Source organism: Vipera berus, assembly GCF_964194415.1.
Source record: "Vipera berus genome assembly, chromosome: 1".
Taxonomy (NCBI): Eukaryota; Metazoa; Chordata; class Lepidosauria; order Squamata; family Viperidae; genus Vipera; species Vipera berus.
Genome location: NC_138202.1, coordinates 299,037,082 through 299,060,219, shown reverse-complemented (window position 1 = coordinate 299,060,219; position 23,138 = coordinate 299,037,082). Strand labels below are relative to the sequence as shown.

The 23,138-nt window shown below is 35.5% G+C and overlaps 1 protein-coding gene across 5 annotated transcripts in view; it reads right to left on the bottom strand.

Moving 5' to 3' along the window:
- Nucleotides 1-8,333: 8,333 nt before the first annotated feature.
- The window catches only part of ZFAND3 (zinc finger AN1-type containing 3), a 121,666-nt gene continuing 106,861 nt past the window's right edge, over nucleotides 8,334-23,138 (bottom strand). For all 5 annotated transcript variants that reach the window (XM_081314679.1, XM_081314680.1, XM_081314681.1 and 2 more), the window contains one exon: nucleotides 8,334-9,813. In XM_081314679.1, the coding sequence (XP_081170805.1) occupies nucleotides 9,659-9,813 (155 nt within the window). In that variant the 3' untranslated portion in view covers nucleotides 8,334-9,658. The remainder of the gene's footprint in view (nucleotides 9,814-23,138) is intronic.

The following is a 23,138-nucleotide window of genomic DNA, read 5'->3' as shown; positions in this document are numbered from 1 at the left end:
TTTATTCACAAATAGAACTATGGAATGAACTCTGGTTTTACTGCCATCAGTGTTATCTGTGCTAAATCCATGTTTTTTAATTATGTTTATTATTTTTTCTTCCATTATAGACTTCAGGGAATTTCCTCATTGGTTCAAGGTTGACTCAGCCTTCCATCCTTCTGAAATCGGTAAAATGAAAACCCAGATTGTTGGGGGCAAAATGCTGACTTTGTAAACCACTTGGAGTGCTGTAAAGCACTAAGAAGTGGTATACAGGTCTAAATGCTTTTGCTGTTGCTATTTTCAAGGGAATCTTCTGTCTAGATGCAAATGAGACAAAGGACTGCTTAGGACAGGGGTGTCAAACTGTCGGCCTGTGGGCCGGATGTATCATAGCGAAACTGCGCCCACCCCATTGCGGCAATGGCAAAAAAGTCACGATATGTTGTGACACATCACATGACATTGCAAGTTTGACACCCCTGGCTTAGGATCATAAAAGTGACTCCATCACATATCCTCCCCCTTGTGGAAATAGGTTTGTCACTACTGCTAGTAGAATAGAGCTGGAAGGGACCTTGGTGGTCTTCTAGTCCAGCACCCTGCTCAAGCAGGAGAACCTATACCATCTCAGACAGGTGAATGTCTAGTCTCTTCTTAAAAATCTCCAGTGATGGAGCACCCACGATTTCTGAGGGTAAGATGTTCCACTGGTTGATTGTCCTGACTGTCAGGGTTTCTCCTTAATTCCAGGTTGCTTCTCTCTCTGATCAGTTTCCAACCATTGTTTCTTGTCCTTTCCTCTGGTGTTTTGGTGAACAACCTGACCCCCTCTGCCTTGTCACAGCCCCTCAGATACTGGAACACTGCTATCATGTCTCCCCTATTTCTTCTTTTCTTTAGACTAGCCAAACCCAAGTCCTGTAGCCGTTCTTCATGTTTTAGTCTCCAGGACTTTGATCATCTTTGTTACTCTTCTCCGATTTTTTCCAACATCTTTTTTGTGATATGGTGACCAAAATTGGCTGCAGTATTCCAGGTGTGGTCTTACTAGGGTTTTATAAAGTGAACAATTGAGAAGTGTTTTTTCTATGGCACATTGCAAAATCTTGCTGCTTATGACGACCATATCATAGATGTCAAAGTGCCACTTGACTCCTTGCTTCCTTTTGGCCACACAAATGTCTGGCTTTGAACTGGGCTATCATTGATCCCAGTGGTAGAAATAGCAGTACTATGCATCAATAGCTCATATAAATCTTTTGGCTGAGAAATTATTCTAATCATAAGCACATCTGGCATGAATAGTGGGGAAGAATGTGAACTTTGTAGTCAAATATCTGGAGGACACTAATCATTTCACATAGTCTACCCATAATCACTTGTGTGTTTGTGGACTAAGCAATTTACCTAGAATGATTCCAACCCACCTACAGATCAGCTGATCAGGCGTATTTTATGAGTGATGTGCAAACAGGAATTTGATGGGGAGAATAAGTCCTGACTAATACCTGGTCCTTTCAGATATTATTCAGCAGTGCCCTTCCCTGCGGTTTTCCCACAGTGTTACTCATAAATTAATCCCATTCAGTATCAAAGGCTTTCCACTTTCTAGTCAGATCTCCATTAATACTTCCTCTGAAAAATAGCAAGGGAATTACTAATGAGCAGTCTCCTAATTGCCCTTTGATTATGCCCTTCTGAAGTATTCTTTGCCAGGTCTTTCCAATGAGACAAGCTAGCTTTGTATCCTAATTCTCTCTTACTTTTTTCATTTTATATAGAGAAACTGTGTCACAGTGGAAAGAATGAGAGGCAACTGAGAATGAATTTCATGAGCAATTAAGGGGCTCCTCAGCACCCAGCTATACAGTTGTGTATTCGTTATGTTGGGATAATCGGTCAAAATAGCCTTATAACTATAAGGTTCTCTTTCTGCTGTAGAGTTCCAAATTGCTGAAACTTTCTAGATAATTCTTGTGTCCTTACAAGTAAGCTCATTTGCCTTCAGTAAGGACTTGTGTAGCAAGTTATTTGTACGCAATTTCTAGTATGGGTTACAGTTGAATATGCCAAAGTGAGCCCTTAAAATAGTATTTTTATGTTTTAAATCACAATGAATTCTTTCGTGAAGCTGCTCATAAGGATCAGCTTTCTTCAAAAGTATTAAGGTGGAAATTTGTAATTACAAGGACAGGCTTACTCAACTGCTCAGTCACTCTGTGAGATGGTGGCTATATAAATTTGATTAATAAATAAAAATAAACCTTGACAGTGTCAGCATTATGTTATATTACTATAACATAAAAAAGAAAAAAAGATCTGGAAACACATTGAAGGACAACATAAAGAGCAGCTATTATTTTTTTTTACCATAGTTCTCCATAAAAGTGAACAAGGCAATGGCAATCCTCCATCTCTACTCAAGATGGACCATTTTAAAGGCAATTAAAACTAAGCATATATACACTCCATTTCCATTTTTCAACAACAATGCTCTCAGCAGAACAAAACAAATATTATTAAATTACTAGATGCTAAGTTGATCTAATGATAAATGTGAAGGCAAGCATTTCATTTCACAGAAGTCATTCACTACAGGATGGCAGAAATAGAAGTTAAAGCTCCACTGACTAAACAGTAAATCTTACTGAACTCAGGGGTATATTTGAATTAATATACAGAGAATCAGATTAAAGAAACAAGAATCTGCATAGAAAATTATTTGTAGTAAAATAAAAAGCAATACTAAGGACTGTTAAATTTTAAAGGGAAAGAGTGCAGTAAGATTTTTTAAACAAGTATTAAGTTACCCCATACCTTTCAAACTGATAAACCCTGATTCTAACTACAGATATTCCAACATCTTTTCTTCCCCCCAATTCAATATACACATTTTCTACATAGTATTTCCCATCTGGATGCTAAGAATTCTGGGAGTTGTCATATCTTAAAGGACCATTGAAAGTTGGGTAAAACTGACAAGCAGATTAAGGCCTGCTCCAATTATGCCCATGTATTATTTAGTTCCATGTATTTTTTCCCCACAACTCATTATTTCATTGTACCATTCAAATGCTGAATTCCACTAATTCCACTAATTTAACCAGTGAATTCCACTGGTTAAAAAAGAAAAAAACTCACCAAATGTCTTGTCCAAATTTTGTTTTGAAATAGGTATTAAGACATCAAAATTTTGTCTACCATGCAACATTCCACAGACAAAAGTAATATGAAAATTTAACCATTCAGGAAAAATTAAACCATTAAATATAAAAGGAAACAACTGCCTTTGGTTCAGCTAATGCTTAAATAACCTCGTTTGATTCATGTTTCAATACTCTGGTGTCCTTAGTTCAAGAAGTCATCTTGTTGACAGTCATTACTTTCCAAAACTCAAGCCAGGTTAGTTGTGCTGTGCAACTAACAAATGTTTAAGTGATGTTTTTCACTTGACTATCAGGCTGTAGTAAAGAGCTTTTTTTAAAAAAAAGTAATTATCAGTTGCATTAGTGAAATTATTTTGATTTCAACAATGTAGATGTATGTGAATAGTTTGTATCTTAAACATTATGTTCAAATCCAGCATATCAGACATTTATGCAACAATCTGTCTGACATGTTACCAATGCATTTCAACCAGCAGATATTGCTCCCACATCCAAATGAAATTGTATATTTAGGAAATAGAACATGTACATGGACGTATGGCTGATTAAATTTAGCTTCATTACAGGTAAACTGACATCAGGGCAAAGGTTATAAACACACAGTTGAATTGCTTATTATCTTTGGTTCATTAGATAGAATGTTCTGTCAGAATGTGGAAAGGATAATGGTGGATCACAGAATGAGATTTGAAAATAAGGCAAGCCATATTTTACAGCCATTCAGTAGTCAACCAAGATACACTGATGAAAAATACTAAATCCCTGATACCTTAATAGGAGATTCAAACAATATGCAGTATGGCACATACCAACATTTTATCATTTACAATCATTGATTTGTCTATTAATTTCATGTCCATTATTTCTTGAAACAATAATAAAGACTATCAGGTCTACACTGGATTAGAATACTTTGCTAACAACTGATCCTTTTGAAAGTCAATACATGTTTAAAGATAATTTGCCCTCTTCATTCTCAGTTTCAATAACACAAGAAATAGGAATGGCTTGCAAAAAGCATTTCAAAGTCACAGTAGCCAAATCACAAAATACAATGTTTCCAACATAAGCAAGGACAATCAAGGGGTCTAATTCTTCAAACAGAGGCCCAAATAATACAAATATTTTTTTCCTTCACTCCTCCTCCTTTATTACATAATTAAAATATGTACATTGGGCAGGTCCTTTTTCATTTATAAAATAGTTTGTATGGTTTTAGGAAAAAAGCTCATTAATGCAGAAAGATGCAAAAGCAATAAAAAGGCACTGATAGTTATTGCAGGATCCAGTCTGGATCGGTCACTCATGAGGATGGGCTCCAGCATGAATCCAAAGCTTGGAAGACTAAACTTCTGGTCACAGTGTCCAACCCAGATTGGATCTTGCAACATTATTTTGGGACACGTATATTTACCTTCACTGATAGTTGCATTTGAGCAATCTTAACCAAATTCAATCCTCCCGGGTTTATTAGATTTAGAGAAGTAAAACATCTAGAAATTTAGACACAAGATCAGAAAACAGGAGTCATTTTGTGGGGGGCAGGGAAACAAATATTGGGAAATCTTGATGTATAGGCTCTATTTAATTTTAAACTGTCTTTAAAGATAGAAGTCATTGTAGTGATTTGTAAAGTATCGTGTTTATGTTAGCTTGGTTTGCTTATGTAAATTATATTTGACATAAAGTGTTTTAACTGAAAGTACTTTTATTTCATTTATTTATTTATTTATTTTAATTCCATTTATATCCCGCCCTTCTCCGAAGACTCAGGGCGGCTTACAAGCTTAGCAATATATTTATTTACTGCAAACAGACATGTTTCTAAACCTTAAGGAATGTACCAATAAAGGAGTGTTTGTAGCTCAGGGTTGAAATTATGGGTCCTTGGTGATCTCTGAGCTTGTTTTCTTGCAGACGTTTCATTTCCAAACTACATAATATGACCAGGACTAAACATCCTGATGATGTTTAACACTGATGGGTAATGAAAAGTCTGCAAGGAAACAACCAAGCTCAGAGAGCACCAAGAACTATATTTCTGACAAGTTTTTAAAAAGTAGACATGCAAAAAAGTAAAACTGAAGAGGGAAAATACTAAAAATAGCGGTAAATTCCAGATTTTATTGTGCCTGGCACCAAAGATACAGAAAACAGGTTTTATTTGAGGGGGGACGACAATAAAAGAGATATATTCTTTGCTACACATGGAACATTGACTAACAGTGCCAATAGTTCTGAATTGGAAACACTTATCACCAAAAGCAGTTTCTATTCCTTCTGATCCTTTTTCATCATAGTATATTATTTTAATGAATTTGTGAAAACTGAAGATCTGTCTGCATTGAGACACGTTTTCCAATCCTTTCATGTTTATTTCTTGATTTGGAATGTTTCCAAATACTGAAAAATTTCCTTTATGTCTTAATCAATTTCATCTATAATTTAAAATGGAAATATTAGGAAATATTTCCTAATTCCGCCGGCCCACGTTAGTCTACAAAAACCAAAACCAAGCAAAGTCGTGGGTAAAAAAACACTCCAGAAAAATATAATCTACTTCTGCACACACTTCTTCTGCTCCTTTAAATCTTCAGTGCAGTGAAACCTGTAGAGCATGCAGTTGAGAAGAACTAAATAGAACTTTTTATGTCTATATGTGTTTGTTTAATGTACTTTTTTGTGTAGATTGTCTTGTTTTTTATTTGTTCCTGTAAAAAATAGTTTCGTATTTTAATTTTTGAAAAAAAATAAAATAAAAATTACATTGAAATAATTTTTAAAAGGCCCTAAATAGTATTATTTAAATAGTGTTATTTAAATAGTATTATTTAATAAATACAATTTAAATTCTTAATACAATGCGGATTTCTAATACTAGATTTTTGTTTTGTATCTCTACTATGTCTATGTCACTTGAAAAAAGTTTTTCCCTTGATATTTAACCACTTTTTAAAAATGCCCATTTTCTGCTGCTTCCTTTACTGGAATTTGAATTTCAACAGCTGTCAAAACAGTCTTGAAATGTACCTAAGAATACAAAAAGAATATGGTGAGAGAGTTCATTCCATTTTGATAGAACTCAACACATGGTTGAATGATCCTCCAATTTCATGATAAACCTTTGGTGACAATTGTGATATGTTCATAATATGAACCTTCACCTAATTCTGCAGAAAAGAAGTCTCCAAGAGCACGCAATTAGCCGAACAGTTCAGCATTATATTTAAGTGAGGTCTATAAACCTAGAACTGCATGAATTAAAATATTATAAAAAGCTAAATGTAATGTTAATAAGTAATGAGGGGAATTGAGCATTCTCATAATTATCTAATTTTTGTTGGTAGACCACAAGTATTAAAAAATGCAGTAAGTTATTTTTATAATTTCACACTATAGGTAAGTAATAGATCAAAGTGCACATATATACCCCACTCGTTTAATATTTTTGGCACCAGATAGTTCAAAATTCAACAAGAAATCACAGGAATTAAGTTTAGCAGTTGCTGGATTTTAATACCCTTTACTTTCTTCACTTAGTTGTATTTGCTGTAGTTTTTAAAAGCTTGGATTTTTGTTTGCAGTTTAGTTACGCAATTCTTTCATATATATACTGAACAACCATGGAAACTGAACTAATTCATGAATAAAATGAAAAATTAAACAAGGATGTTAAAGTGTATTAAGGAACTTCTGCTATAGAAGACACAAATATTTATGGCAGAACAATGATGCCAGCTCATAGACTAATCTTTGTTCCTGAGTATACACATTTTCAGAAATCTTTTGACCCCCTTGAGATTCTTTTTTACATAGGTATAAAATGTCAAAGTTAAATATGATATTGTTCTTATGAGAAAGAAGAGTTTTAGCTTTTTTTTCTGACCTAGATTTCTCAGCCAGAAATGGCAACCTAAATCTCGTATTTAGGATATGCCTTAATTTGAAGGCTACAGACCAGTAATGAAGTATTTTTTGTCCTTTTAAACTTCCACAATCAATAATTTTAAAAAATAAGCCATATAGCAGCCACTGAATTGAACATACCTATTGCAAAACTCAGAGAAGAATTCAAATTTTAATCTGATCTGTTTAATGGTTTTGTTTCTTTTAAGCAGGAGGAAAAAGAATTACAATCATTTTTAATATTTCACAATGTTAAACTAAAACTGAGCTCTAAGCTACATGTGTAAGTAAATCTAGAACACAAAAAAGGGTTAAATAAGATTTCTTTAAGATTACAAGAACTTGAGCTTTCTTTACGTTTAACAAACCTCACAGAACAGATACTGCAAAGGAACAACCCCCCACAATTTTTAAAGTGAACATTGTCCATAATCCATATGAACTTGAGTAGTGTTTGCTCAAGAGATACCTTGAAATCAACTGTGCATGTGTATCAGGGCTAAAGAAAGATTAACAAGAGAAAAACAGCATCTTTGTTATTAATCTGAAAGTCTTGTATATCAATCAGAATGTCCATCAAATGCTATGCTAGGATTTTAGAAGGGAAGAAAGTGCATAGCGTGGCAGCAGCTGAAGTCCATGTTTGTTTGAAACTCATGGCAAACGCAAAGAAAATTGTCTGGTTTCTCCCACATAGCGATGAAAGGAGAATACTTCCTTAGGAAACAGAAAATGCAGCTGGAAATTCCATTGCTGATTTCAAAGCCAAGAATACAACCCAGAATGGCTTTTCCATATTGAACTTTAGAATGGTAGATTGACTTCATCACCAATTTGCAATATAGGCAAAAGCTGAATCTCCTTCACTGGCCATATTGGCTACCAGATTAAATACCAATCATCCTGTAAACTAGTCACTGATCTTACAAACATACAGAGCAGTCAGTGACTTATTTAAGCTGCTCTACCCTACCTTTTCAAAAGAGTGATATGAGGGAATTCACTCTTTTTGGTGACTTAAGTGTATTCTATTTGTGAAAATGAGAAACAAAACAGATCCCCTTCTTCCAGCAACCCTTCCCTATTCCCTACTAGACCTAATTCCAAATTGCTAGCTGAGCACTAACCAGTTTGAGGGGTAAACATTCCACATTAGGCCAATATATATATATATATATATATATATATATATATATATATATATATATATATATATATATATATATATATATATATATATATATATATATATATATATATATATATATAATTTCTTACAGACACATTTGCCTGTAGCTAGAGGAAATGACTGCACGTTAAAAACAAAGAAACAACAAAAAATGTGCAGTTCTGTTCAATGAAATTGACCCAGTATAGAACAATAGCTCTAAAAGACCAGATCTGGAGTCCCCATTCTACACAAGGCATTTTACAGTCACTTGCTTTGCAACTGATGATGAGCAGAGACCTTCACTGAGTACCAAGCTGCATAGTCACAAGGCTGGGACAGCCCATTTGATTATCTCCTTAATACAATGGAAGTGAGGTGTACAAACTCAGTTCAATAAAGGGTGATTTTCCTGGTTGTTCCCCCAATACTGTTAACTGAATTCCATTTGCTACAAAATGTCCTTTACCCCTCAATGTATGTCTAGCTACAGAAAGTCAGTCTGTAGAATCCAGGCATGGCTACTGTGCTGTGAATTAGCCTTATTTGTTCAATTATCAGATACCTGCACTTAGCAAAAGGCAAACAAGAGCCAATCAGATTTTGGCTGATGGGAAACAGCAACTATGGTTGGCATATGGAATTGGATCACGCCACTTAAGAAATGTTGATGCTGTGTAGAAAATGCACGCCGATTACTGCTTGTTCCAAAATAGCACTAACTTTAAAGTAAGATATTTCCTCCTCCATCTTAGTGAAGAAATAATTTCCCTGTAATCTGATATTTTCATCTAATATAAAAGTTGTCATAAGAATCTGTCCCCTCTTTTTGGCTTCCTAGAAAGCTGTTCCTACCCCTAAGAGATTTCCTGATGTTGGTGGCACTGCATGATCTTAGAAGACATACGTGGAAATAGCAAAATGATTTAGGTCTTCTAGGTTTAACATCCAACCTGCTTGTTTTAAGCAGAGTTTCACCTCTTCAAGGTTAGCTAATAGTAAGGACAGGAAAGCCAGGCTAATAAGGGTAGTTTCTTCCAGAGTGGTATGCACATAAGCAGTCTTTTACATCAGTTTCTACTCAGCTGCTGGACTCTTCCCAACATAAGGCTTTTTGTTTGTTTTGTAAGAACTTGACTCCTGCAATAATAGAAGACTTTATATTTTTGTTACAATCCACTAGCCATGCTCAAAAATATGTCTTCATTTTTTTTAATACAGTGGCTAGTAGGCACCTTAACAACCAGCCAGTAATCAGTTTTGATCACCATTTAACTCCTAAACTACAGTACCAGGATGGTTGGCTAAAGAAAGGAAATTGATTGGCTGTAGTCTGAAACTTGCCCAGTACAAGTGTCTGGCTGACTTTGTCCTAAATAAGGCTAACATTAGTGAACTAAGAGAACAGCATTTGGTTGAAGAGTCTTGCCACTCAGGAGCAGCCCTCGCCAATGCGCTGGCATGATCGCCCAACTTTCCGGTCCAGTTTCACCATTTTCATAATGGCTTCTTCACGCCCACGTCCCATGTGGTCAAATGTGCAATCGTGCTGTTCAGGCAGGCGATGTAACATACAGAACACATAACCTGTAAGGACAGAAGATATTTTCAAAAAAGGAGAAGAATGAATAGACAATAATGTTAGGAATGTACTAACAGCTTCTAAGGAGAGATTAATTAGTACAAAAATTTGTATATGGCTTAGTGCATGCTTTTGCCATCTAGTCACTAAACGACCGAATGCTACAAAGAATAAATTAACCAACTGAAATCTTCAGGTTATCACAGCTAGAGAGAGCTACCCATTAAATCTTTTTATTAAATTACCCATTAAATCTTTCAATGAAGTCATTATTTTTGATATTGTTCCTTCCATTTAAAATATAATCTCAGTATAGAAACTCATGCCTGAAGTGAAATTCTCTAAAGGAATTTTCCCAGAGATAAAGGAGGAAGTTTTAATTTTGAAAATCACAACTCAAGGAGTTAATTTTGAAACTGCTGCCTATAAAATATGTAATAAATAAATCAGCAGCATCTGAAAGGGGATTTACAGCAATAGAGCCAAAGTACATTTTCTCAAATCAGAACACCTGATGTAGCTTTATGCAAACATTGTCAGCTGTTAGCTGTTATGTTTGTATGAAACAACTAAGCATTTATAATCAGCCGCTCAAGTCACGTATTAGATTTAATTTTTTTTAAAAACCATGTGTTTCTTTACAGATAATTCATTTGGAGACACTTCAAAACTAACTTCAACAATGACACTATTATTCCTGTACAGAATTCTGCTCCAGCTTTTTCACCTTCACCTCTTCCATGAATTTTTGCACTTCACTGGTAATTTGAAATTCTAATTGAGAAAGGTGAATGATTTACCTAAAAATATCTTTCAGAGATAAAGGCAGTGCAAATTTATGTACTACTGAACTAAATAGTGCCAGACAGGATGTGTCAACTTAGGTTTTTTGGAATATAAATATATTTGCACATCAGTATAATTCTTGAAATATTTGTGCAGACTTTTCTAGCTGTGATGATTTCTTGGTCCAAGAAGATGCAGGACTTCTGTGTTTATTTTAAATTGCACTATTTTAAAAAAAAATTATACTTATAAAATATTTAAAATAATACAAACCCTTTTGGAACAAATGCACATACTTTTTAAAAATATTTTCTTTTCCCTTATTCCTTTATTTTTGCATTCAGAACTGATCATTAACATATATGTCTAGCACCTATGTTTTGCAGAAAATATGTAAGCTCTATAAACTTGTACAACAAATAAAACAAAATTAAAAGTTAAGGCATCTGGTATATAATAAAGGTCTATAAAATTCAGAAAGCACAAGGGATTAAAACCCTAAAATGTTGTAAACGGTCCAGAGTATGAATAATTTGAAACTTCCCATCTAGAGAGAAATCAAATCTAGATTTTTTTAAAAAAACAAGCAAACCTTGTCTAACGCAGATATATCAAGGCAAATGACAGCAATGTTGAATAACAACAAATTATGGTAATAAATATCAACGTTTCACAGAATTTGGCTTCATGGATAATTTGCTGTTTTGTTCCTTTTTTAAAAATAAAACACTAATATTAACAATATTTGAAAGCCAAGCTACAGTATATCAATTTGTATACTGAAACTTCCAAATCCAGATCTTTCTCACCACTGAAGATATAGGTACACCTTGACAACTGAGGCCAAAAATTCTGTTGCTAAGTGAGACAGTTGTTAAGTGAGTTTTGCCCCACTTTACAACCTTTCTTGCTACAGTTGTTGAATGAATCACTGCAGCTGTTACTAACTTCCCCATAGACTTTGCTTGCAAAAAATGACCTCATGACCCTGGGACACTGCAACATCATAAATATGACTCGGTTGCCAAGCATCTGAATTTTGGTCATGTAATAGGGATGCTGCAACAGTTCTAAGTGTGAAAATGGTCATAAACCACTTTTTCAGTGCTGTTATAACTTCAAAGGGTCACTAAATAAAAGGTTGTAAGTTGAGGACTGCCTATAGTTGATTATTTGATTTGATTTTGCTGTTGCTTAATTCTGACTTTGGGGAGTACAACATAAATTATTCTGAGCAAAAGAATTAAAAAAGAATTCAGATTTAAAGCATACAATTTTATTTAGCTCTCAACCATTCTAGAAGTTCCTTATTAAATGAACTGTTAACGCGGGGAAAATAATTTGTTAGAACGTTTCTTTACTATAAGAGGTTACAGATGGTAATTTTCTAAAAAGTGATATCTAATTATTGGTTTCCAGCACAAACAAAATCGTAACTGTTTACTGATTCTTTGCTTAAGGCAGAAATGTAAAATACAAATCTTTTAACGAGTAGTTAGCATTTTATTTTAGAATGCTTTTGGCACAACACAGCAAGTACAGGTAGTGTCCCCGTACAGTTAAGTCTCTGGCAAAATAATTATATCAGAGCTGAGAGTGTCTAACAATGTTTTCTCTGGTCTGCATAACATAGTAGTCCAATGTAAAAGGTAAGCAAAGAATGTGAAATTGTTTTCTTTGTTTTTAAATAGTGCCTTGTTATTAAATCATATGTTAAAGTTAACATGCTCTTATGTAAGCAGCACATTTCTGACATTCTGGTTGTCAAGGCTAAGAAAAATAATAATCAGTGCATACTACTACCGGTAGCTATATTTAATTTTGCAACTATTGCTGTTATTAGTACTATAATCTTATGACTAGAAATACTGACAAATTGTTATTATATTCTAGAGGTCATTCAAGCTTATTCAACAAGGTAACAAGCATATACCCGAAGAATATTTCAGAGGAAGATCCTAATTTTTATAAAATGCACCAATCTGATGTTCTACTGTATGTAGAATTTTTTGCTCGTGCATAGAGCTCCCCTTATTTCCTAAAAACTGCTCTAGCAAGATCTTCCTCTTTGGACTAATTAAGGAAAGGTTTGGGGGTTTACAATATAGGGGAAATCTATATGCTGTTCCATCAGCAGGTGGACACTTCTATTTCCACCTAAATTCATTCATTTGTATTTTAATGTTAGAAAATGCAACACAGATTTGTGACCTGGAAAGGTTTGTGTGTGTGTGTGTGTGTATCCCAGAAACCTATACAATATGTGACAAAAATAGTGTACACCATGAGAACCATACTTAGACAAACCAATTGAAGTAGTCAAGGAAGTAAGCTACAGTCTCCATGTATGGTTAGAGAGTTAGGTGCTATGAATTCTACTTGATCGCAAAGACAAATGTTCATTTTATTAATTTCCTTGGAAAAATTCAACTTACCTCTGTAATTTCATCTACCCAGCTTATTCACTTATTCTATTTTCCTCAACCTTGTCAAGCATAGGGTGTTTTTTTTCCTAGTCCATCACCTGCTTGCCTTATATGCCCCAAAGGGTCCAAATTTCTTTTTGCTATTTGCTTAAGCCTTTACTTTGTTGATTTTTCTTGATATCCATGATACTCTTAGAAACTGTTCCAAATATGGATTTGCAACGACTGATGAAAATTTGATAAAGCAAATTAGAAATCAAGGACCAGCACATATTAAACGGATATATCTTGCATTGATAGAGATCGATTCAGAAACAGAGCTTGTTAAGGATTGTATGATAAAATGGGCCCAAAACATTCAGGAAGTTATTACAATGGACACGTGGGAAAAGATCTGGGTGAGGAATGTAAAATTCACTCAAGCTCAAAGTTTAAGAGAGAACTTTTACAAAATGTTTTATAGATGGCATCTAGATCCTAAAAAGCTTGCAAGTATGTATCCGAATTATCAGCCTAAATGTTGGAGGTGTGGTGATGAAGAGGCAACATATTTTCACATATGGTGGACATGTAAAAAGGTCAAGGCTTTTTGGATAAAAGTCTGGTGGAATATGCAGAAGATTTTTAAACGGAGGATAAAGTTTTGTCCGCAATTTTTTTTTTTGGGAATAATTGTTGACGCTACAGTTGTGGACTCTAAGTTGATGCTGAATTTAGTTACGGCAGCAAGACTTTTGATAGGTCAATATTGGAAGAAAGAGGAACTGCCGACTATACAAGAGTGGATTTTAAAGGTTTCCGACTTGGCAGAGATGGCGAAGATTTCGGCCTATTTGAAAGATTACTCGCAAGAACATTATATTATGGAATGGAGAAAATGGATTGAGTTTATCCAGAATAAGTATAGGGTCAAGAAGTTTTATCTAGCATTTGAATAAGTCTTCTTTCGTTTTCTTTTTTCTTTTTTTATTTTGTCTTCTATATATATTTAATAATGCTAAGTTTTGTTTGATCCTATATAAGTTAGAGAGTGATGGATTTTAGAATTTATAGTTGTTAGTATATGGTTGTTTATGATTGCCTTTTTATATATATATACCTTGTATTTAGCTCTGGGAAGTCCGGGGGGGGAGGGGGGTTAGGGGGAGGTGGGGGGGAGGAGGGAGAGGGGGAGGGGGGGGAAGGGGGGAGGTAGGGAGGGGAGGTAGGGAGGGGGAAGGGGGTTTTTTAAAGGAAAACTGTATTTTTAAAACTTTTCAATAAAAAAAAAAAAAAAAAAAAAGAAACTGTTCCAAATATGGAATTTAAAAGCATCTCTTTCTCTTATCCAAATGTTAACTTTTCATAGCCATATAATATAACTGGAAAGACTATTGTCTTAACCATTCTGCTCTTTATTGCTGTTAAATGCACTTGTTCTTCTTAATCGTATCTAGGAGAGTCACTGCTTTCTTACCTAGGATTAATCTTTACTTCTAAGGCACACTGTCCTCCCTTGAGCTGAACAAAAGAAAACTACCTGTAACCTTTATTACTTCTCTAGTAATTAAATATTCACTAAGCATACAACTTGACATTACCTTCAACATCTTAAGATTTAAGAATAACACAGATATTTTTTACTCCTTGCTCCTCGTTTTCTTATTTCCAATGTCGTCTTATTTTTGGCTAATAAAGAGTGCCATTTGCATATGTCAAATTGTTAGCATTCAACCACCAATTTTGATTCCAACTCTGATCTCTTCCAACCTTGCATTCCACTAATGTATGCAATATAACATTTAAATACTATAAACCCAATATGCATATGTCTTACTCAAATCTATATTCTAAAACATTCTTGTTTCTTCAAATTCAATTTTTAACAGCAGCTTCTTTATAAAAATTCTTCAAAAATAAATCAAGTGTCCTGGTACTCATATTAGTCTTAATATATTCCACAGCCTGGCATAATCTACCCAAAGACCTTGTTATAAACAGTGCAACAAACATGAACCTCCTTTTCGTATTGTTCCGTTTGCTCTATTAATCCTTCTCATGTTACTTATCTGATCATAAATCTTTGCTGAATGCTGAGTGTACATTTGGCAATTTTTTCTCTTTATGTATAGTTTTATTTTTTGTAAAATTAAGGTGGTAATCCTCAAGGAGCGCAGCTAATTATAACTGGAATGTAGTTCACAAAAATTTTCCACTACAACATGTTTTGGGTTATATCCCAAAAGCACAGCAACTGATGCCAATCTTGATCCATGTATACTTTCTGTTAGACTACTCCAAAACCAAAATCATCTTATTAGTCAAGTTCAACAAAGCTCCCAAATAGTTTATATTTGCTGATAATTTATCTCCTTTAGCCAATTCCCTTTTGCACCAATGGTAATTAATGCTTTCTCCTGTTTGAAAAGAACTCTAGGTTATTAAAAACAATATTCAGTTTTAATCTCTTCACTTGTCCTCTGATTCTACTTTGTTCTGTTGTCAACATATCAAGTTTGTTTAGTAAACAAATTAGTGCCTTTTCCCTTTTCATAGTCTCTAGTATAAGACATTTAAGAAAACCCAAAGAAATGAAAATAAATCTTAATTTGAAGTATTTTAATTAAGACTTATTGCTGGTTCTAATGTGAAACTTTCTACAAAGGTATTATTTCCAGGATGCATGCAACAGGGAAATACCTTATGGAAAATACTATTTGGGAACTAAAAGCAACATGTTTCCTTCATGAAAAATATTGTAAAGTTTCATTTTAGGTAATACTATTGCAGACTTGAAATCCAGAGGAGGTCCTCAGATGTAAATCATTCATAGGAATAACATGTTTTGATTCATTTTTTAAAAATACACCTTGTAGTAAATGATTTCACTTAAGTTTTTATTAAACTATATGATCTTATTCTTGAAATCAAATGCTGGGGAAGCACTGAAATTATCATTTTTCACATTAAAAACTATTTTAGATTAAAGTAGGTTTTGATGATTTCCATTCTTTCTTTGATATTCATATTTATTAATCATATGGGTATACTTTGCTTCAGAGGTATCATAACAGGTACTCAAACAGTTTGGTAATTTTGTCCCCCTTTTTATTAAAAACCCAAAAACTAAAAACATTAGTTTTATCTTTTTATTTACTATAAAATATACATTCATTGAATCCACTTGGTTTTGCTTTAGGTCTGAAATGCCTTTTGGTTGTAGGTAATAGCTTCAAAGGTATTTCCTGTATGTTGAACATATAATGAGGAATGCTATACTGGAAGGAGACAGGTTTGGTTTTGAAAATGTAGGAAATAGTATCAATAACTTGTGTTATATTGATGATACCACTTTCAACAGCAAAAATGTAAATGATCTGTAAATTCTAGTAATGAAAATCAAAGGGCACAGTGAAAAAACAGGAGTTAGAATATACAACGAAGACCCAACTAATGATAACAGGTATAGCAACTAGCCTTTGAATTGACAATGAAGATACTGTGAAGTTATGAATAGCTTCTGGCTATTTTGTCTGTCAACTGTAATGGAACCAGCAACCAAAAAATACGATACAGATTAGCACTTGGCAGAGTAGACATGAAGTAAAAAAAATATTCAGATACCAGTAAAATCAGGATTGGTGCTGGCAATGTTTTTCCCATGCTACCCATGTAAGTAAAAGTTGGGAATTTGAAAAAGCAGTACAGAAAGAGTATTGACATTTTAGAACTTTGGTTTTGGAGAAGACTCCTGAAAATACCATGCATATCTATGAAAACATACCAATGGATCACCTAAGAAATCAATCCAGAACTCTTACTTGAGAAAGAAATGGCCAAATTCAAATTATCATACATTGGATATGAAGATTATAATTTTTTTTGGGAAATATGGAAGGAAAGAGCCAAGAAGAAGTATGGACTTAGTTACAGTGGCAATGAGTGTACTGTGAGAAGACCTGGACTAGATCATCATATAGAAAGTGTAGAAAATCTAAGTAGTCACTAACCATCAAAACTGACACGAAGACACATACCATAGTCATAATTAATATATTTGACTATGCCAGTGTAATCACAGATAAATAAAGCTTGTTCAGAATTAGAGCAATGTTTCCCATGCTAGACTGAGAAGTGACTATATCTCAGCAAGAATTATTCAAATGTTTTTTTTTCCCAGTGTCCCTCAGAAATTTCTCTCAAGTAGCCAAAAATATGTGTTCAATTATTAAAGATTTCTATGGAAGATCTTCTCTTTTACTCAGGTGTGAATTTTATCAGAAGCTATAATATCAAAATTGTCATTAAGTGTTTAGTCTAAGTTTTGGATTTCTGCCTCTAACATCTATGGATACAAAGTATTTACCTGAATTAAAATTTATTATTTTATAAGTCACTCTATGGAGTATTTATCTTCACAAACATATCCAATCTCAAAATTGGAATTTAATTAAAAACTAAAGTGTAACCAAAAAATTAATTAAAACAAACAAGCATTACCAGACATCCTCGCAATATAACTCTATCTTCTATTGCTTTAGTATAGTAAAAATGCCAGACAGATAAAACAAAAATAAATAGCAGCAAATTTCCAGGCAATGCTATTTTGTATATTGTAGACATTTCAGAGGCATTTTTATAGTTCCCTACATTTTAACCTTATGAGTGGTTTTTACATGTTCCTGCCCTTAAAGCTCTGTTTATTCCAATCAAAGTAGTCTTTACAAAATAGCTACTTATATTTGCTGCCAATGCCTGGATAGGTAAAGGCAAAGGTTCCCCCGCACATGCGTGCTAGTCGTTTCCGACTCTAGGGGCCGGTGCTCATCTCCGTTTAAAAGCCAAAGAGCCAGGCACTTGTCCAAGGACGGCTCCGTGGTCATGTGGCCGGCATGACTAGACGCCAAAGGCACACGGAACGCTGTTACCTTCCCACCGGAGTGGTCCCTATTTTTCTACTTGTATTTTTACGTGCTTTTGAACTGCTAGGTTGGCAGAAGCTGGGACGAGTAACAGGCGCTCACTCTGTTATGCGGCACTCGGGATTCGACCCGCCAAACTGCCTGGATAGGATAGATCAATACACTGGCAAATAAACACTCTAATTCATTCTGTAACTCCACCAATTACATCTTAACATCTTCTATTAGCTTATTCCTCTCCCTCCTCCAGAAGAAATACTAAATCATTTAAAGATTATCTTTCTTCTAATAGAGAATTAAAACATATACAAGAGAGAGAGAGAGAGAGAAAATGGCATCAATACAATTCAATCTACAATATAGATGAACATAAAAAAGTACCAACATTAAGAGTAATAGCAAAAATTATGAACCTGTTGCACAGTGCCCCCCAAAACCCCGAGAAATTGCTAGAAATTCTGGAACCTGGGTACCAGAACTAAGGTAGGTTCTGATATGTACATTATTTTGCCAAATGGCCTTAGTCCAGTGAACCTATGACACACGTCAAAGGAGACACACAATGCTTTGGGTAACACTCCAGTGTTTACCAACATCCAGCAAAGCATGCCTTCTTCCCATGAGATTTTGGGGGGCATGAAGTATGTTCTTGTGCAGTCTCTGAAATCACTAAAAGATGCATAAAAATCATGCAAGAACATGATGTGCTTTTGTGTGGTTTTTGGAGGCTGTGGGCCACAGAAAGCATGCTCTGAAGCCACTTCAAGAATGGAGGACTCACCCAACCTGGAACAGTCTCAGGTAGATCTCAGAGGTCTGTCAACAGAAAGAGAACACGCTTGTGCACCTTGGAGAATGGTGCAAGGCAACCATTTTGACTGGCAGTGGTGGCGCTAGCACTGAAGTTTAGACACATGTCTCTACTTCAGGTGAGCTGCTGGCTGACACCATGGGTGACACATGACAGCAGGTCGAGTTAGGCATTTTCCTAATTTTTGACATGCCATGCCCAAAATGTAGCCAAGAAATTAAAAGACGCTTGCTCCTGGGGAGGAAAGCTATGGCAAATCTAGACAGCACACTGAAAAACAGAGACATCACCCTGCCAACAAAAGTGCTTATAGTCAAGGCTATGGTCTTCCCAATTGCAATGTATGGCTGTGAAAGTTGGACCATAAGAAAGGCTGAGCGCCAAAGAATTGAGGCCTTTGAACTATGGTGCTGGAGAAGTCTCCTGCAAGTCCCTTGGACTGCAAGGCGATCAAACCGGTCAGTCTTAGAGATCAACCCTGACTGCTCTTTAGAAGGCCAGATCCTGAAGTTGAAACTCAAATACTTTGGCCACCTAATGAGAAGGAAGGACTCACTGGAGAAGAGTCTAGTGCTGGGAAAAATTGAGGGCAAGAGAAGAAAGGGACGACAGAGAATGAGGTGGCTGGATGAGTCACTGAAGGAGTAGGCTTGAGCTTAAATGGACTCCAGAAGATGGTAGAGGACAGGAAGGTCTGGGGGAACATTGTCCATGGGGTCGCGATGGGTCGGACATGACTTCGCAACTAACAGCAACAACAACTACTGCTAAGTTTGTAAGCCGCCCTGAGTCTTCGGAGAAGGGCGGAATATAAATGGAATTAAAATAAAAAAAATAAAATAAAAATAAACAAACATAACAAATAAATGTGCATTCTTCAGTCTACTTATATAGAGATTAGGCCACTTTAGCAACAGTTGTCTGCAGATATAGAAACTTCCAAAGCATAGGAACAGTTTAATGCATAAAAATAAGTTCTCATACAGAATTTTATTGGAGTTGGTATAACATAAAGTTAGAAAACAGCTACAACTCAAATAGCATTCATATACAATATTTATATAATTTTAGAATTTTAAGAAATTTACATCATAAAATAATTTAATAGTCATTTTAGTTTTTCTTTAAATACTATCAAAAAAGGGTACATTAAAATAAAATTTAGATCATGTCACAGACTTGAGTGGTTCCCATCTGACAGGAGGTAGAACGGTAACTGTGCCTTAGGCTTTCTTGGATGTCTGATGTGGATTTTCAGAGCTGTATGCACACAGTTCAATATCAAGATCTTATTAATAGAGAGATCTTTGGCAGAGCTGCCGATTATAAGGCAAAAGCTTTCTCAATTTACTTAGCTGGATGTCTCCTAATGTTTATTTAGGAAGGATAGAAGATTCTTTGTCTTAGGAATCAACATGTCTGTTAATCATTAGATTAATAAGAACAGAGGGATCCTTGTAATAATATACTCCAAATGTAGTCTTTCAGAAGATACAAAAATTCATATTCAATATTCCTATAATAACATAAATTGTCATCCAGGCTCTCTTGAATGACCCTGCATGGCAGGCACTCTCTTGAAAACAACCAGTTATTTTTTCCTCAATTCATATTCTTCATTCTTATTCTTGCTTTAGTTATTTTATCCCATTTTTGGCCACAGCACCACTGTATTTCCTGTGGTTATAGGCTGTGAAACATATATAGTGTTGGGTTGAAAGCACTGTTTATGATCTTAAATCATAGAATAAATTTAGATTTGTGGGAAACATTCCAGTTTCAGAAGTTAGTATATATTGTTTTTTGGGGGGGAATGGAGGTATCATAAGCAATTAGGAATATTAATTATTAATTATAACCTTACAACCCCTTTAAAATTACACCTAATCTTCAAAGACACCTAAATAATTTTCAGTAGCATGTCTGCATCTCACTCATTTATTTTAAATGGAATCTTATTTTTCTCAGCAAATATTCATAGGCTATTATTCAGGAATAAATCATTGTTAATTAGGAAAATTCACAATGAATTTTTTAACAAGTATATTATTTCTGGAAAAGGCTCTGTCTTCTTACTAGTAAAGTGTAAGAAAACATCAAACAGATTTTGCAAATAATATGCTTATATTATTTTTTTTTACCACCCAGTGAAACTAACATTATACTAAATTATCTTTTGGGCAACCATTATATCCAATGTGATATTAAACTGGATTTGTAGCTGGCTGACAAACCATACTCAATGAGTAGTCCTCAATGGTACTACATCCAGATGGAGAGAAGTAAGCAGTGGGGTACCACAAAGCTGCGGCTTAGGTCCAGTACTCTTCAATATCTTCATCAATGACTTAGATGAGGGAATAGAAGGAGAACTCCTCAAATTTGCAGATGACTCTAAACTGGCAGGAATTGCCAACACCCCAGAAGACAAGCTCAGGATACAAAAAGATCTTGACAAACTGGAACAATGGGCCCTATCCCACAAAATGAATTTTAATGTAGAGAAAAACAAAATTTTACATTTAGGCAGGGAAAATCAAAGATACAAGTATAGAAAAGGTGAGACCTGGCTCAGTAACTGTGAGAGGGACTTTGGAGTCCTAGTGGATGACCACTTGACTATGAGCCAGCAATGTACCGCTTTGGAACCGCTTACCAGCTGAACTCCGGATGGCCCCCGACCTTCGCTCCTTCCGGCGTGATCTAAAAACTTATCTATTCGAACAAGCCGGCCTGGCCTGATGGATTTGGGTTTTAAAATTATTTAACTAATGTATTCTTATTTTATTGCCCTGTACACCTCCCTGAGTCCTTCAGGAGAAGGGCGGTATATAAATCAAATAAATAAATAAATAAATAAATAAATAAATAAATAAATAAATAAATAAATGTACAGCAGCATCCAAAAAAGCTAATACAATCCTGGGTTGTATAAACAGAGGCATAGAATAAAGACCACGTGAAGTATTTGTACCACTTTATAAAACCCTAGTGAGACCACACTTGGAAAACTGCAACCAATTTTGGTCACCTTGGTTTGAGACCTTGGGAAAAGTTCAGAGAAGAGCAACTAAAATGATCCAAGGCCTGGAGACTAAAGCATATGAAGAACGGCTACAGGACTTGGGTCTGGTTAGTCTAAAGAAAAGAAAAAATAGAGGTTGCCACAAAGAAAAGGGGGTCAAATTATTCTCCAAAGCACCAGAGGGCAGGACAAGAAACAGTGGTTGGAAACTGATCAAAGAGAGAAGCAACCAGGAATTAAGGAGAAAGTTCCCAACAGTGAGGACCATTAACCAGTGGAACAGCTTGCCTTCAGAAATTGTGGGGACTCCATCACTGGAGGTTCTTAAGAAGAGACTGGACAGTCACTTGTCTGAGATCATATAGGTTCTCCTGCTTGAGCAAGGGGGTGGACTAGAAGACCTCCAGGGATTCTATTCTATTCTATTCTATTCTATTCTATTCTATTCTATTCTATTCTATTCTATTCTATTCTATTCTATTCTATTCTATTCTATTCTTATTCTATTCTTATTCTATTCTATTCTATTCTATTCTTTTGCATAGTCCAGGATTCTTTTTTTATTTTTTTTAAAACAAGTTTTATTAATTTTCCAATTTTGCATCAAAATATCAAAATGTTTAGAAAGCAACATGGTGATTGGGTAAACAATAGTCCAGTAACAAAATCATTTGTGCCTATCTCAGGTTAAATCATCTAAAAATTCCCTCTCTATTTCCCATAGTTACAATATCACAATCAAGTTAATACATTACTAGTTATAACACAATTAGTTAAGCTTTTTATCCATATATTTTTAGTTATAGTTACCGTATTTTCCGGCGTATAAGACGACCTGGCGTATAAGACCCCCGACTTTTAAGATTTTCAAGGTTTTTCGTCTTATACGCCGGAAAATACTTACATGCCCTGCCCTCCCTGTCCGTCGCAGAGGAGGCGAAGGCCCGACTGGCCCCGCCGGCCCTCCCGCTGCTCCCGCACTTCTGCCGGCCCCCGAGGCGCAGCGTTTCCCGAGCGGCAGGCAGCGCCGGAGGGCAGCCGCCACCCCGCCACGGCCGGCACCCCTCCTGCTTCCCCCCCCAGGCCTTGAAGTTAATTTCTCCCATTGAGCGCAGGGCGGGGCAGCTCCGCCCCGCAGCCTCTTTTTTAGAACTCGTGCCGCTTCCCTCTCACCGTCGGCCGAGGCGCGCTCGGCCCGGGCTCCCGGTCCCTCTTCCCGGCCGGCTTCCCGCCCTGCCCCTCATGGAGCTGGACTGGGCGTGCAGCCTCTTGGTGTGGCTGCTTTTCCTGGGCGCAAATTCGTGTTGGCGCGGCTGAAGACGCGTGCTTGCAAAGATATAGCGCCGTGGCCTTTTCCCACGCAAAAAGAAGCCAGGGCACA